The sequence below is a fragment of the Xyrauchen texanus genome, chromosome 23, assembly GCF_025860055.1.
Source record: "Xyrauchen texanus isolate HMW12.3.18 chromosome 23, RBS_HiC_50CHRs, whole genome shotgun sequence".
Lineage (NCBI taxonomy): Eukaryota > Metazoa > Chordata > Actinopteri > Cypriniformes > Catostomidae > Xyrauchen > Xyrauchen texanus.
Window position 1 is genome coordinate 34,085,462 of NC_068298.1, and position 16,314 is coordinate 34,101,775.

General features: G+C 38.0%; 2 protein-coding genes across 2 annotated transcripts; one reads left to right on the forward strand and one right to left on the reverse strand.

The window, feature by feature from the left end:
- The first annotated feature begins 620 nt into the window (after positions 1–620).
- Positions 621–1,061, forward strand: LOC127663474 (transcription factor ATOH1-like). The gene has a single exon (XM_052155076.1). The coding sequence runs from the start codon at positions 621–623 to the stop codon at positions 1,059–1,061; it is 441 nt and encodes a 146-aa protein (XP_052011036.1).
- A 295-nt stretch (positions 1,062–1,356) lies between these two features.
- On the reverse strand, positions 1,357–15,848 carry LOC127663294 (docking protein 2-like). The gene is made up of 5 exons (XM_052154808.1): positions 15,764–15,848; positions 14,717–15,025; positions 12,634–12,724; positions 5,444–5,613; positions 1,357–4,277 (listed from the first exon to the last, which is right to left on the reverse strand). The coding sequence occupies exons 1-5, from the start codon at positions 15,818–15,820 to the stop codon at positions 3,051–3,053; spliced, it is 1,854 nt and encodes a 617-aa protein (XP_052010768.1). The 5' UTR covers positions 15,821–15,848; the 3' UTR covers positions 1,357–3,050.
- Between the last annotated feature and the right edge of the window lie 466 nt (positions 15,849–16,314).

Here is a 16,314-nt window from a genome sequence, read left to right on the forward strand (position 1 = left end):
AGGACAATGTGAACTTCTGCAGTTAATCCAGGATGGACTTCAAAGACATTAGTCATTAATCTTAAACTTATAATATTTTAAAAATATTGTATTTTTATTTATAAAGCACTGGACCTTAATGCTTACTTAATTTACAAATTTAAAACCATGACTTGTACTGCACAGAAATAACTAATATTGGCATTATATTCGTGTTGTTTAGACAAAGGGGAACTGGCCCCCACAGTGAGCCTGGTTTCTCCCAAGGTTATTTTTCACCATTAACCAACATCCTTGCCACAGTCACCTTCAGCTTGCTCGCAGGGGTTCTAAATACAATTATTATTTATTTAATTTCAAAACATATTTTACAATCATGTTTAATCAAACTACACAATGATCACTGTAAGACATTATAGATATTAAAGTTTCTTTTTTTTTTTCTTAATGCATGATTTCCTGTAAAGCTGCTTTGAAACGATGTGTGTTTTGAAAAGCACTATACAAATAAAAATGTTGACTTCAATTTGGTGACAATCACATGAATCCCCTAGGAGGAGTATTAAAAAGTTCAGGGCCTGCGATTTAAAAACAAATGCACATTCAATCCAAAATGACTGACTCCCTGTTGAGCATAGCTAATGTCTGTAATTTTGAGCTTGCAAAATATCAGCGGTCCACAGAGACACAGACGTGTGGCCGCCAATGCAAGGGAAAGACGGAGGATGCACAGACTGAATCAAGCCTTTGACAAACAGAGGAGTGTCATTCCATCCTTAGAGAATGAGAAAAAACTGTCCAAATACAACACCCTGCAGATGGCACAGATATACATCACAGAGCTGTCCGAGTTGTTGGAGGGTGTTGTGCACTCGGAGTGCAGAGTTTTCAGGGAGGGGTGCGGCCCACCAGGCAGTCAGAGGACTTCAGCTCAGTCTTTGAGGACTAGCGTCAATTACACAAAGGATGCACCTTCCCCTAATTTCGTTCTGGAGAAAAGCGACGTCACGTCATCAAATGCCAGTGATGGCGAATCGTCGCATTTTAGTGACACTGAAGAAGGACAGACTGGAGGACGCTGATGCCTTCAGTGGACTGATTTTGTGGCACTAAGGCCGTAATTAATCATTACGTATTTGTCTGTGTTTTAGTAGACATTGAAAGAACAAAATAGATAGACCCTGATGATGGTTAGTTCTAGACAATGTTTGATTGACAAAATTTATGAAAGCTCTCAAAAAAAGTGTGTGAGTGTGTGTGTGTGGGAGTGTGTTCTGTACAAACCCTTTAGTTGCACTTTATGGTCAGATCCAGATCAACGTGTTCAAAACCTCCATCAGAAATGACAGAAACTTGCTACTGATATCTTACCTCAAATGTTTAATAAAAATAATTTTTTCATACATTTCGATTTGATCATTTTATTTACAGTATACATTTATTGTATAGGGGAGAGCGGGACACAAACTAATGCGGGGCTAGTTGTAACACACGTGGTTTAAACGTTTCCACACACACTGGTAAAAACTTTGAAAGATATCATCAAAAGTACATTTTCATCTCTGTTTTTAGTGTTTACTTAAAATGAGGCAAACTTGGTATAATTTTAATCTCCAATCTGTTACCTAGCATCTAAAAGTCTTTTAATTCTTATCTAGTAGGCTACATGTGACTGGCCAGGTTTAAATCCCAGTTGTGCCAATGGGGCACGTTGAAACACTGGGTTACATTGTGCCACAATTAGACCAAACGATATGCAATAAGTGTAAGTGTGTGTGTGTGTGTGTGTGTGTGTGTGTGTGTGTCACCAATCAATGCATTATTTCGGTCAGTGCTGTGGCTTTGTTGTGTAGTCATTGCCAAGTGTCAAACTTATTGCTATATTATATATGACATTTATTGACATAATATGTTAGTTTATCTTCAATTTATTTCAATTTGATCATATATAGTTGTTAGAGGGGGATTTTAAGCTGTTATAAAGGTCATGTTATAACGTGCCCCGCCTACGAGAATTGCTTCAATATACACATATTAATAGCACAAGGAATTGGATATCCATTACTTATTTCTTACAATACTGACACATATCAAAGCATGTACATTGTTTATCCAACTTTAATGAAACACGCTCCTGTTATGTTGATATCATTACCACTTTGAGTTGTTGTTTTGACAGCCAACAACTGCACAAATTTAATCTGAACACATTTTTCTCCAGCTAACACTTATTTATTTTTTCTAAATTGCTTGTTTGCATAGTTTTTACATTGCTTCTTCAAAAACAGTCCAGCGGCAATCAAAACTATCATGGTGCCACTCAGGTGTTGGTTTTGAACCATTTAATTTGTGTAGTAGCGCCAATGCTTGCAGCACAAAATGGAACAGGACTCCCGTTTATTGTCGGCGTGGCACGGTAGACAGGGTGTAAGATTCCAGTGGTTTAATCCATGTCCTCAGAAGCAATATGATAGGTGTGGGTGAGAATTTATTTTTTCTTCTTTTTTTTGTTCTGGATGTTTAAGTTTATGATAGTCGGTTTATGGTAAACACTAGAAAATGAAAATGTCAATGTCTTATTGGTGTGTAATGATACCGGGATTGAGTACCTGATAACCGCATGCAGCATCAAAGTGTCACTGTCTGGTAGCCTGTGTTCCTATCAGGCCGGATGTGAAGATTTATAGTGAATAAGGACTTAAATTTGGATCCGTTTTCACCCAAGCGATAGTATCGCTTCAGAAGAAATGGATTAAACAACTACATTAAAATGCATAACTTTCTTTCTGCTTTTATGTCCTTTTTGGATACATCATCTTTCAAAAAATCTTTGTTTGTGTCCACTGAAGAAAGAAAGTCAGACGAGTTAGGGGCGGAGGCATAGCAAATTATGAAGACAAAATTCTTTCCTTTGGAATAAATTCATCATTGTGCTGAATAGTCTTTCTCAAAAAGACGAGAAATGTGTATTAAGCAAGCAAAAAGGGTCAGTTTTGATTTCACTTTGACTTTAACTTTAATTAGCAGTGACATTAACCCCAACTGTCGACATAGAAACATTAATCAGTCATCTAATCCTCTAGACTTTCTAAATGATCGATACTTCCTCTGTGTGACCTGAAAGGGAATGGGGGTGGAATCTTGGACAGCTCTTTAAAAGGGTAGCTAGAAAGTGTCTGTTTGAAGTCGACAGGGATTTCCGTGGAAGTGGTAACAGGAGTTTGCTGGTCTGTGTTGGGCTGCTCTTGACCATCATTATCCTCAATCTGTCTATTCTTATGCTTACCTGCGAAATTCACTCTGCTGTATAGTGCCTCAATGTTCAGTTGGTCCTGTTCGGCCGTTGTCGTAGCTGTCCTGTTAATGTAGGGAGTGTCCTCGTTTTTGCTCTCTAAAGGATCTTGTGAGGAATTCCATGCTTTCTCTTTATTCGTGATTTCATGTGCATCCTGTTTAATGTGAATTTGAACGTGTGCTGGTAGTCTAGGAGGCATTGGAACTTTTGGGAGATTTGTTTTTGCTCTAGGTTTTGGTTGTGGTCCAACAGAGGAATACAAAGCATTATCTGGGCTTCTCACGGGGCTTTTGGCACAGGGAGGTTCTGGTAAGGAGATGTTTCTGTGTGGTAACTCTGGAAGGGGTCTTTCCAGATTTAGAGGATGCTTATTAACATAGGGCCGATTTTTTGGTTTGGATTTAGGCAAGGATGGTGGGGGTGTAGGGGCTTGTGAAAGAGGGTTGGATGACGTCATTAGCTCTTGGACATTCAGGTTCATAAGAGCCTCCTCAATGGCCCGGTGCATTGGTTGCCCAGGTTTCTGTTGTAGTACAGGTCTGCACTGATTCATGTTGACTGGAGGATGCTTATTAACCTTAGGTTTGTCCTTAGATCTGTCCATTGGTTTGGGTTTAGGTGAGGGTGGTGGTGGTGGTGGTAGAGAATCTTTTTGAAGAGTGGTGGATGGTGCCGGCAGTTCTTGGACACTGTGTTGAATGAGTGCCTCCCCAATGGTTTTGTAAATTTGCTGTCCTTGTTTGTGTTGTATCATTGGCCGGGGTCTTTCTTGATTCATGTAGATCGGAGGAAGCGTAGGTCTGTCCTGTGTTTTGGTTTTAGGTAAAGAGGGCTGGGATGCAAACTCTGGAAGTACAGTGGCTTGGGCTAGTAGCTCTTGGACACTCTGGTGCATGATGGCCTCTTCAATTGCTTTGTGTATTTGCGATCCCTGTTTTGACATGAAAATGAACTGACCCTCCCCTGTTTGACAGCGACAACCTGCCTCGATCATAATTCCGCCCTGAAAAGATGAATACATTGAGTAAATGTGTGAATCTTAAAAACCTCTCAAGAACATGTACAGGTCATGCGTTTCCCCCCAAAGGAAACTGATATTTATGAAATATTAAATTCTATTTGCATAAAGAAAATTAACCCTTTTTTAGCAGCATAAAGTTTTACTTTGTAATTTATTTTTTGGAAAATTATTTTCATGACAAGTAAGGACATTTTCCCAGTAAATTAGGGAAAATAATGGCAACATATTTTAAATAAATTATATTTCCATAATGATATATCATTTAAATTGTGAAGTTTACATTATAGGCTACGTCACTGTGGTTCTGTTGTGCTACTGCCTTTTTGTTGTATCTACTACATTTGTTTTTAAACCATACTAATGTATGCTGTATGCAGTCATTTATTATAGTTCAAAAGCATGTGCCTTATTTTTATGAAAATAATTTCTCAATGCAAAAAATCATATTGTCCCTAAAATATCATATTACTTATTGCAACATATATTTTAAGATTTTAAAATACATTTCTGACATTAGAGTGAAATGTGACCTTGACATATTTTAAGCACATTTTCCCAATAAATCTGTATTGCCATAAACCAATAAAAAGTTCTCATTCCTGTCATTTAAATTGTAAATTATTTATACATCATTTATTACAGTCCTGATGCATTATGGAAAGAGAGTTGGGGGGAAGGGGTCTTAACTGTCATTAAAATTATATCTCAATGCAAAAAATCTTAATATTCTTAAAATATCATTCACTTACTTTATGCAAGATATAAATTATATAAGTTCTGTATAATATTTTAAAATATATATTTTTATTCTTATTATTTGTATTTTTTTAGGGTGAAATGTGACCTTACTTGTTTATTATGTTTTAAAAAAACACAAGTTGGAAGCTAAACAAGTCAACTGATAAGCAAGTCAATATACTAAATGAATAACTACACAGTACACAGAACTACACAGTAGTTAACAGTTTACAATTCCTCAATATAAATTCCTTAATTTAATTATTGCTTTACACCCCTTGTACACACACACACACACACACACACACACACACACACACACACACACACACATATATATATATAATATTTTTTAGTATTATTATTTATTTATTTATATAGTTCTTCACATTTATTCTACAGGGGAGCACCTTGACTTTGCCAAATCTTCTGAGAAGCCTGTAGGGCCATCGGAAGATGGCCTGTCCTGTCTTGAGGTCCAGTAGGCAAACAGCCTCTTTCTCAGAAGACAGCAGGTATGAGCCAGACATCCTGCACCTCTGAGACGCATCTGTGCTCTGCACTGTCACCTGGAACTGGCCTGAGGTGTGGATTTAACAAGAACATCAAACCAGAGGATCGCTAGACAAATTCTCTATCTATGAGGTTAGACCTCTTGAATTTAAAGCTAAGACAGAACAGAAGATATCTTACAGGGCTAGCTGAGAACAAGGAGGCAGAAGAATTGAATACATCATGAATGTTAGTTTCAAACTTAAAGGGATGGGTCACCCAAAAATGAAAATTATCTCATTATTTATACTCACCCTCATGATATCACAGGTGTGTATGACTTTCTTTCTTCACTAGAACACATTTGAAGAAAAATAGAAAAATATCTTAGCTCAGTAGTATTTCTATTTTGAAGCTCCAAAAATCAAAGACAGTCAGCATAAACTATATCCATAAGACTCCAGCAGTTAAATTAATGTCTTCTGAAGCGACAAGATTTAAGTACTTTTTTAACTATAATCCAATGTTTCACAAGAGGGCGGAGTCCAAGTGGTCACGGATACAGAAGTAATTTCACGTTCTCCACCCAGTTGAGACATCCACAAATGCACCATTGTGAGTAAAGAAACAACAGAACTAAAACCAACCAAGAAACTGTGCAGTGTTCCTCTTTCTCACTTGTGAGCAGCACTTGATTTAGAGTTTAAAAAAGTACTTAAAAAGTACTTAAATATTTATCTTTATCGCACCAAAAGCAAATATGTCACTTTAGATGATATTAATGTAACTGCTGGAGTTGTATCGATGACATTTATGCTGACTGTCGACTGTTTTCGAGCTTCAAAAGAGAAATCACCATTCACTTACATTTTAAGGACCAACTGAGCCAAGATATTTTTCTATTTTTCTTCAAATGTGTTCTGGTGAAGAAAGAAAGTCATACACACCTGAGATATTATGAGAGTGAGTAAATAATGAGAGAATTTTAATTTTGGGGTGAACTATCCCTTTAACGCTATAGTCAAATTAAAAATTAATAGAAAATAAAATGCCTACAAATCAGGCTGTATAAATCCAAATAAAAATTTTTGCACGTTTGTTTTACATTTTCACATCAATAATACTATGGTAAAGCCAAATAAGTCTTATCCCCTAAAAAAATATAAGGGAAAAAAGGTTAGGTTGTATAAGAGTTGACAGGTACAACAGTTGTGGCAACAAATGGTAGCTATTTTGGACAAAACTTATTCTGTAGTGTATTCAAAACAGCTATAAACAAAATGTACTTAAGCCCTATGCTACTAACTCCTAACACACTGTCACACAGCTCTATAATTTCCACAGCAGCACATCGGTTGCTCCAGAGCATAATTTTCAGATAATATGACTGATTTTTTTTAAATACCTTTGAAATTTCCCAAGTAACTTTGTGCCTTTGTGTTATGAGCCAATAGTGTTATCAGTGTTACAAATCTTATCACTGACTACCAAGTCAGAAATTACATTTCATCATTCACTTAAAGGAAAGTTACATACAAACACTACCGGTCAAATGCTTTGAAAAACTAGACTGAAATGTTTTTCATGATCTTAATCTTTTGATCTGAAGGCGTATGCTTAAATGTTTGAAATTAGTTTTGTAGACAAAAATATTAATTTATTTCATTACAAAATAAACATTTTATACAAAAAAAATGTATTTATTTAGAATTTTGTTGGATTTAGTCACAATGTAATTCCCACAATGTAGTTCCATTTATGTTCCATTACGTTACTATTATTCTAAATTGTGAAAATAAAAATAATAATAATAAAGAATGAGTAAGTGTTTCAAAACCTTTGACCAAACACTGTATATATACTCAATAAATAGCTGCAACTTGTAATACACACTTTCAGCTAGTGCAATATAGCGTTTTAGCATTATTTATTTTTCACATATGTCACAAATGTTGTTTTCAAGGTCAGCTTTCCTGCATGTAAGTTCTTTTAACACTGAAACCAACAGCACTATAACCATGACAATCTTCATCCAGACTGATTTAATGGGACAATCAGCGACAGTTGTCAGGTAAAATGGGTCTATGCTTTCCTCATTTTTGAACTGCCCCCAGTTGCTGAAGCTGGAACTAAAGTTGTGTAAACGTGCAACTGTACGTCCAACAGCCCTGCGTCCAAAATCGCTTACTGTCAGAGTATCTACTGCATTTGATGGACATGCTTCTTGGTTGGTAAAACACTATGTTTTTAGGTATGCATGTGAGTACCGTAATTTCCGGACTATTGAGCGCACCTGAATATAAGCCGCACCCACTGATTTTTAAATAAAATATTATTTTGAACATAAATAAGCCGCACCTGTCTATAAGCCGCAGGTGCCTACCGGTACATTGAAACAAGTTAACTTTACTCAGGCTTTAACGAAACACGGCTTGTAACAAAAATAAATAGGCTAATAAATAGGCTTTAACGAAACACGGTGTGGCAGCGGGGATGTAGTCAAGCGCCCGTTCGGGAGAGAAAAGCGGTAAGGGCGCTTACACCTGAGCTAAATTATGTCTAACACCGGTGTCTAATTTCAGTAAGCATGGGGAGAGCGGCATAAAAAGGCAGCAGCCACAGAGCTGAGAGAGTGACTCACGTCAGTCTAGTGTTGGCGCATAGAAGAATTGAGAAACTTTATAAAATTGATTGTAAACATTGCTGTGGCCATTAAAAGCCTTACCTGGAACGTCAAGTGCCCTGCTGAAAACTGTCACACTGGTGCCCGTGTGACAGTTTTCCCAAGAAGGACACATGAAGCAGGGCACTTGAAATTAGACACCGGTGTTAGACATAATTTAAGCGCAGGTGTAAGCGCCCTTACAGCTTTTCTCTCCTGGACAGGCGCTTGACCACGCCCCGCTGCCACACACGGCTTGTAATAAAATATTTGCAGTAAATAGTAGCCTACCAAGAAAGTCATTGGTCACTATCTTCCTCCTCTTGTGCACATGAAACCACTGAAGTCATCTCCTTCGGTGTCGGAGCTGAATAGCCTCAGATTTAGTTGTCTTTTTGCACTGAGTCAATTCCTCACGCTGCTGTTTCCAGCGTCTTATCATCGACTCATTAAGACCAAGCTCCCGTGCAGCAGCCAGATCAATCGTCTTCAACTTGAAAGCAGCATCATATTCATTTCTCCATGTCTTTGCCATGGTGAGGTTGACAAAATTACTACCGTAATCAGAATGATGGGAAGTTTGAGCGCGCTCGATTTAATCTAAACAGTAAACAAAAAAAGTTGTTTTGACCTTAACCCGTTCGGCAATTTCATTGGTCTAATGAAAGCTTCCACGCCAAAAAACTGAGCACGTCACAGAATGTTTTTTTAATTTTTTTTATAAAATTTGAAAGCGGGAAAAATCCATATATTAGCCGCGTCATTGTATAAGCCGCGAGGTTCAAAGCGTGGGAAAAACGTTGCGGCTTATAGTCCGGAAATTACGGTAGTAAGAATAGACTTCAGACTTCATCTGGGAATGTGGACATTTTCCATGACACAAAATAATCAGAATAAGAATCAGAATCAGCTTTATTTCTCATGTACACAAGGAATATGTTTTGTGATAGGAGAAACAAATGCACAAAGAACATTACAGTGAGACACAGAATATTAAACAAGGTAAGTGTATACAGTAAATAGACATACAAATAATAGGACATAGGTATAATAGGTTGTCCACTATTATCTCCACTGTTTTGAGCGTGTTCAGTTCAAGGTTGTTGTGACCGCACCAGACAGCCAAGCTGATCAACCTCCCATCTGTATGTAGCCTCGTCAGCATCATGGATGAGGCCGATGACCATGGTGTCATCTGCAAACTTCAGGAGCTTGACATTGGGGTCTTCTGCAGTGCAGTCATTCATGTACAGGGAGAAGAGAGGGAGAATGCATCCCTGAGGAGCACCAGTGCTAACAGTGAGGGTCCCAGATGTGAGTTTCCCCAGTCTCACTAGCTGCTGACTATCTGTCTGAAAGCCGGTGATCCATCGACACATCGGACAACTGGGTCAGTTTAATTGAGAGAAGATCAGGCATGATTGGTATTGAAGGCTGAACTGAAGTCCACAAATAGGATCCTTGCATAAGTCCCAGGTCTGTCAAGGTGTTGCAGGATATAATGCAGTCCCATACTGTCAGCACCATCCACAGACCTGATTGTAATCAGTAATCAAACTGAAGGGGGTCCAGCAGGGGTCCAGTGATGTCCTTCAGGTAGGCCAAAACCAGTCTCTCAAATTATTTCATGACTACAGATGTGAGAACGACAGGCTTGTAGTCATTAAGTCCTGTGATTTGGGGTTTTTTGGGGACTGGAATGATGGTGGGTCATTTGAAGCAGCAGGGAACTTCACACAGCTCCAGTGATCTATTGAATATCTGTGTGAAGCTGGGGGCCAGTTGGTCAGTGCATACTTTCAGACAGGTAGGTGAAACACTGTCTGGGCCTGAAACTTTCCAAGTCTTTTGTTTCCAAAAGACACGGCACACATCCTCCTCACAGATCAGAAGTGCAGATTGAGTATAAGAATGGGTGAGGGGCTCCAAGAGATGTTGGTGTGCATGTGAATTGAAGATCAGAGCGGGGAGTGGTGTGAGACAGGGATTTTCAAACATGCAATAAAACACATTCAGTTCATCAGCCATTAGTTGATGTCTTGTAGTTGGTGATGCTTTTCAGGCCTTTCCAGACATATGCTGGATCGTGTTCAATGTAGCTTCATTTAGCCACTCTGATTTCCTTAGTAAGTGCGTTCCTGGCCTGGTTGTACAATATCCCCACTTCTGTATGCATTCTCTTTGGCACAAAGCTGTCTGAGTTTTCCTGTAAACCATGGTTTATCGTTATTGAATGATAAAAATGTCCTAGTAAGGATGCACATATCCTCACAGAAACTTATATATGATGTCACAGTATTTTTGAGCTTGTCCAGGTCTGTGGCAGCAGCCTAAAAAACACTCCAGTCAGTGCAGTCAAAGCAGACTTGTAGTTCCAGCTCTGCTTCATTGGTCCAGCTCTTTACAGTATGTACTACAGGCTTAGCTGATTTAAATTTCTGCATGTAGGCCAGGAATCGATGAACCAGACATTGATCAGAGAGTACTAAAGCTGCATGTGGGACGGAGCGATATGTATCCTTTACAGTGGTGTAGCAGTGGTCCAATATATTTCTTTCTCTGGTGGGGCATGTGATGTGTTGTTTGTATTTTGGCAGTTCACAGGTGAGGTTAGCTTTATTAAAATCTCCCAGAATAATAAATGAGACCAGGTATTGCTGCTCCATATCGGTGATGTGTTCAGCCATCTGTTGCAACGCATTCATGCATTATTGTGGCGGGATGTACACACTCACCAGAATAAATGAGCAGCGAGTAGAAAGGCACTTCTAGCACTTCTATGTGCTATTCTAAATTAGGATAGCACATCTTCTTCAAAGCTTTTACATCTGTACACCAACGTTCGTTGATGTAAATTCACTTTCCACTGCCTCTTGTTTACCCAGATGATTCCGCAATACGATCTGCTCTGAACAGCTGGAAGCTCGGCAGATGTAACGTGCTATTTGGTATGGCTTCATTCAGCCAGTTTTCCATGAAACACAGAGCATTTAAGTTAGAAATGTCCTTATTTGTTTAAGTGAGTAGAAGCAGTGCATCTGTTTTGTTGGCGAGGGAGCGGACAATCGCCAGATGCATACTTGGCAGTGGAGTCCTAAAGCCAAGTTGACGAAGCTTCACAAGCGCGCCAGCTCTCTTCCCTCACGTGTCTTTTGGATAGTTTGTAGAGCACCGCTGCGCCTCCAACTAAGATGTCTAATAAAACATCAGAATAATCAAACATGGGCAAAAAATTATCAGGTATGCTCTGCCAAATATCCTGCAGTTCATCCCTGGTGAAACTGATTGGAAAAGAGTGACAAAAAACAAGAGAATGACAGCCATCTGTGGAGCCATCTTGAAACATCAACCATACACAAGCATATCAGTATGATTCAATAACATCAATTTCCTCTGGTTTTGTTAAACAAGCACCATTTAAGCAAGGAACAACTTTATTGGTATATATATCACTTACAATTTGAAAGAACCACCTTCTGCATTTTGAACTTGATGTCTCCTCAGCTCCCAGGGCATTATGGGACAGTAAAGTGTCCAGTCGAACTTCAGAATCTCGCCGGAAATAGTAATCATCAAGATATTTCTCGTTTATTGTTCTATGAATACTGAGGATTCGGACATACTACTCCACTGGCATACTGTTTTTGGCACATTATATAATAGGGAAGTATGTATTTTCGGTGCACAAGCATTCTTTCACTTCTTTGAATAAGTGTAACTTGAAAGGCACAGCACGTCTGGTTCGGAAACATTTGAGTAGAAATTACATTAATATATTGCAAACTCCAACTCTAAACCTAACCATCAGTGTGGTAAAATGTATTCTAAGTGTGAGAAATGAAAAGAAACCACAATAATTTAGTGGAAAAACCTTTAATGGAAAACAGATGGCTTTTATCTTTATGCTGCCTCAGTAGCCTGTCAAAATCCAGTTACTGGAGGTACCTTCCTACGCAAATGCTGTCTGTTGAGTCATTGACTGATAGGACAGGGAGGCAACAAGACAGCTACCTTTGGTTTCGGATGCAGCCGTTGAACTTCTGTGCACAAATTCACAGTGAGATCAGTCTGACTAACATTTTACTGTGTGATCATGGTGCTCCATCACCACGGCCTAAACTCCCAGTGTTGGCTCAGACCTTCAGGAGGTTTAAACATATTGTGCAGTTGTCATGTCTTAAATTTTGATTCAGAATTGCTAGGCTTGAGAATGTAGAGGATTTGAATAATTGATATAAACCTGTACCTGTCTCTTTTCAGCCAATATTACTGTAAGTGTGAGTGTTCTTATCTTATTATTTCAGACCTTTGTAGATGTGAAGGAACCTACATGTGTCTGTTAGACACATCCTCTTACTCAATGCAACATTTTGCAACACCTAGTTTAGCGTCAGATAATCCTAATCATGGTTCTGTGTAATCTAGAAAATGTATTTCAAGTCTCACCTGCACCCCACGTCGAGTACAGATCATTGTCAGCCAGTGGCATGTATTTATCTCTCTGGGCCTTCCTGGCATCTTCAGTTCCATTGGTCTTCTAAAAAATATAAAACAGTTGACAACAATGTACATTAGAAACTCCTTTTTTGTGGTATCAGTTGTCTTTGAAGAGAGACCAAGGACAGTCTTGTGCAATCATAAATAAAAAGAAGTTGTTATCTGCACTTCCTCTGTCAAGGTGGCTGTATTGTTGTGTTAAAAAAAACTGAAGCTTAACCCTTAAAAAGCATGTTCCTATCTAATTATATCTTTAATGTTTGTGAGCGATCATGTAGTCATTGCCAACATCCTTGTTGTTCCTGGTACAAAATTCCTATCAACCCATTAGATTACAGGAAAAGAGAAAAGGTTAGATTTAGGGCTGGGGTTATGGGCTCAAACAACATTCTTAACCAATTATTTCCCTTTGATTTTATGAAGGTAGTTCATGCAAGTTTGCCGACAGTGGATTGAAAGTTCTGCTGCTGCTTACTGATATTTGAACTATTGTCCAGTGGCCAAACCCTAACAAAAATGTAAAGTTCTGACAAACTTGCAGAAAATGTAATGCAAAATTGCCACAAATGTCCCACTCGTTGTTTTGACGTGATTACGTGATTATGGATTGATTTTAACGGCATATAGATCTGATGCTGCATGACATACTACTAGGAGTGCCAATACAAATATCTCGTATTATGCACATCGACAAGTGCACAGAGAACAAATGAATAGCCACTGTTTGTGATTAATTTAATCACGGTAGCCATCCGTTTATTTATTAACGTTGCTTTTACACACCTTTCAAAATAATAGACAGCAGTCATGGAATTAGCCCTCAATAAAAATAAAAAAATAAAAAAAATTTCGGTGCAAAAGATGTTTTATATTAAAAACAAATGCGCAATACTAGGAGAAAAGCATGAGTGTGCTTTTTTTGGAACACTAACTTATAGCCCAATTCTATAAAAAAATTTGTTTAGTTTACTTTTGAAAAAGTGCAAGCAAAATTCCCCGTATTAAATTAAATAAATTGCCAAACGAATAGTGTTAAATTAAAAAAAGAAAATTACCAAACAAACATGTTTTATTTTTAGACCTATATATGCCTTTTCTTTACACAAACCTAAATTAGATCTACACTGTTCTGTAAATGAAAAAGTTGTCTGATTGACATTCCCAGAATGTTCTAGACTTTTTTTTTTTTTTCACCAGAACTGTCAATTCAATAACGAGATTTTGAACATTTTAAAACATTTAAATATTTTAAATCTAACACTCTTTACCTCAGATCGCATTTGCTGAGCTTCTTCTGAAAATGTAAATTGCATTATGACATTAAATTAATTTTAGATGTTCAGCTGGTCATTAAAAGTTGCTGGACAAATATGCAGGACAGTTAAGATGACAATGCTTTAGATTTGATGATTGTTCAAAATAGCATATTGAATATCAGGAATGTATCATATGTAAACTCTGATGTTACACCGGATCATTTTTCTTTAATAGTAAAACAACGGATGGTCCTTATACTAAGACTGAAAGTTTCCACCACTCAAGTCCACAATGATTCGCTTTTGGGTCGGTACCGGTCGGTGGCCTGCGCTAGTCACAACATCAGGACTAATATTACAAGTCCTAACAGAAGGGCAACTGTTCCTTTTGATTGTAATTCCTCGTCTTCTGATTGCATTTATTTGTGTAATTAAAATGACATAAGCTGCTAATTTCAATGAATTGTCTCAACACTCTCCCCGTTTTACCAAAACTTCAGAGGAAAAAAGAAATGGGGACATCTGAGAGGCGAAAGATACACAATTAGCGATAAAAACACATTTGTGAATGAACAGCTTAAGGGCAGATTTATTTTACGATAAACCAAAAATGTATGCGACAGTGTTTTGTTTTTTTAGACATGACGTCATTACGCACACCATTTTTATCGATAAAAGGACAATCGAATGGAAACGGGCAGAAGACGACAGATTTCGCAATTTTTTTTTTACGCATTTTCAGAATAGCGCGAAAAGTGGATGGAAAGTTTCTATACCTGGAATGCCAGCTTGCAGAGCACAGATATCCAGTCTTCCTGGGTGGGCGCAGCAATGGTGAAGGTGCAAGTGGTGGTGTTTAAAAAGAAGGCGGAACATTCTTTGGGACAACTTTCTCCTGGAGCCGGAGTGATGCTTAGACAGTCTGTCAGGCGAATCACCCGTCTATCTGTTTTCCTGAACCCTGCAGGCTTTCCACTGGTGAACCCCTTTAGCCCCCGTCCATCACGTATATCGTACAGCTCCATGCGACCGATTCCAGCAGGGCTAGGCTCAAATAGAGCCAGCCAAGTTTTCCGCCATATTTTCTACAGGAACGAGAAAAGAAGTCAGTTATAATTGAGGCAAAGAAAATGAATTCATTTGTGGCATGACTGAGAAGGCTTTAACATCAAACTGTCTGGTTTTGTACTTGTCCATTTGGACTGGTTAGATATCTGGGAGAACATGCCAGAGGCGGGAGAAGTTCTGAAACATGCTGTCGTTTTCTCTCGCATGCATGATTCAGGGCCGTTAAATGCTACCATGAAGATGGAAGCACCTCAGGTTGACAACCAGCTGCCGTTTTCCCTCTTATATTTATAATGTACAGTTGAGGATTTCTGGCTACTATCATTCTCAAGGGTAGATGTAAATTATTTAGTAGTGCTTTAATGATGCTATAACCGATAAACAAAGATATGATGCGTGCATACACAGTATGGCTCATATGCAATCATTTCCAAACAAAAAGCACATTAGCCTACTCTCTCCCCAGTGCATTGAATCATTCTCAAGTTTCACTTAAAGATGCATTTTTAATATTGTAAAAAAAAGAGAGAGAAAAAAAGCAAAATGCAGATGGCTCATACTTTTATCCAAAGCAACTTAAGTGCAACAGTGCATTTAAGGCATAATTACCACATCACTAGTTGAGCTGATGCAACAAGTATTAGAATGAAAGAAAAAAAAAGAAAACAGCAATAATTAGCTAAATTGAAGTTATAAAATGTACATATTAAACTGGAAATATATAAAATTATCATATGATAAAAAAAAAAACTCACCTTTCCAAATTTGACTCCTTGCAAAAACAGCTGTCCCTCTTTAGTTACTACATCCATTTTGCTATTTTTGCTCTGAGATACAGTTTTGATAGTTCCTCTGTTTTCTACACAATGTGAGAAGAGATAAAGAGAGCATCTATGAGGGTGGGATCCACATCATTTCCTTTAAGTTTGCTAAAATGGTGCCTCTGGTTTGCAACACCCCCTGAGAACTTGTACATTGCTGCTTTTCTTTATTAAAAGCAGCCCAAGCTTGGTCAAAAACAGGATGTCGCAAAAAGATGTATTCAGAGATATAACTGTGAATCTATTAGACTTTCTTGCAGATTGCATTATAAAACAAAGAGGGTGCATGAGTTGAAGTTGACCATTTAATTACAGTAGATGCTTAGCAAATAAGCAATCAAAACATGCATGAGCACGATACAAATATTGCAACACTTCAGAATCAGTACGTTATTACATTAAGGACAGCAGTATGAAGGGAAAACAACCAACTAAAAAATATATACCTTTTTCCTTGCACAAAGCTGCATTTTTTTACTGTATGT

What these genes read in the sequence shown, in the direction of transcription:
- LOC127663474 (XM_052155076.1), top strand. Translation starts at nt 621, where the DNA reads ATGTCTGTAATTTTGAGCTTGCAAAATATCAGCGGTCCACAGAGACAC.
- LOC127663294 (XM_052154808.1), bottom strand. Translation starts at nt 15,820, where the DNA reads ATGGATGTAGTAACTAAAGAGGGACAGCTGTTTTTGCAAGGAGTCAAA. An exon ending in TCTGCAAGCTGGCATTCCAG is followed by an intron (nt 12,725 to 14,716) that starts GTATAGAAACTT and finishes TATATTTTTTAG; the next exon opens with AAGACCAATGGAACTGAAGA. An exon ending in GTACTCGACGTGGGGTGCAG is followed by an intron (nt 5,614 to 12,633) that starts GTGAGACTTGAA and finishes TCCACACCTCAG; the next exon opens with GCCAGTTCCAGGTGACAGTG.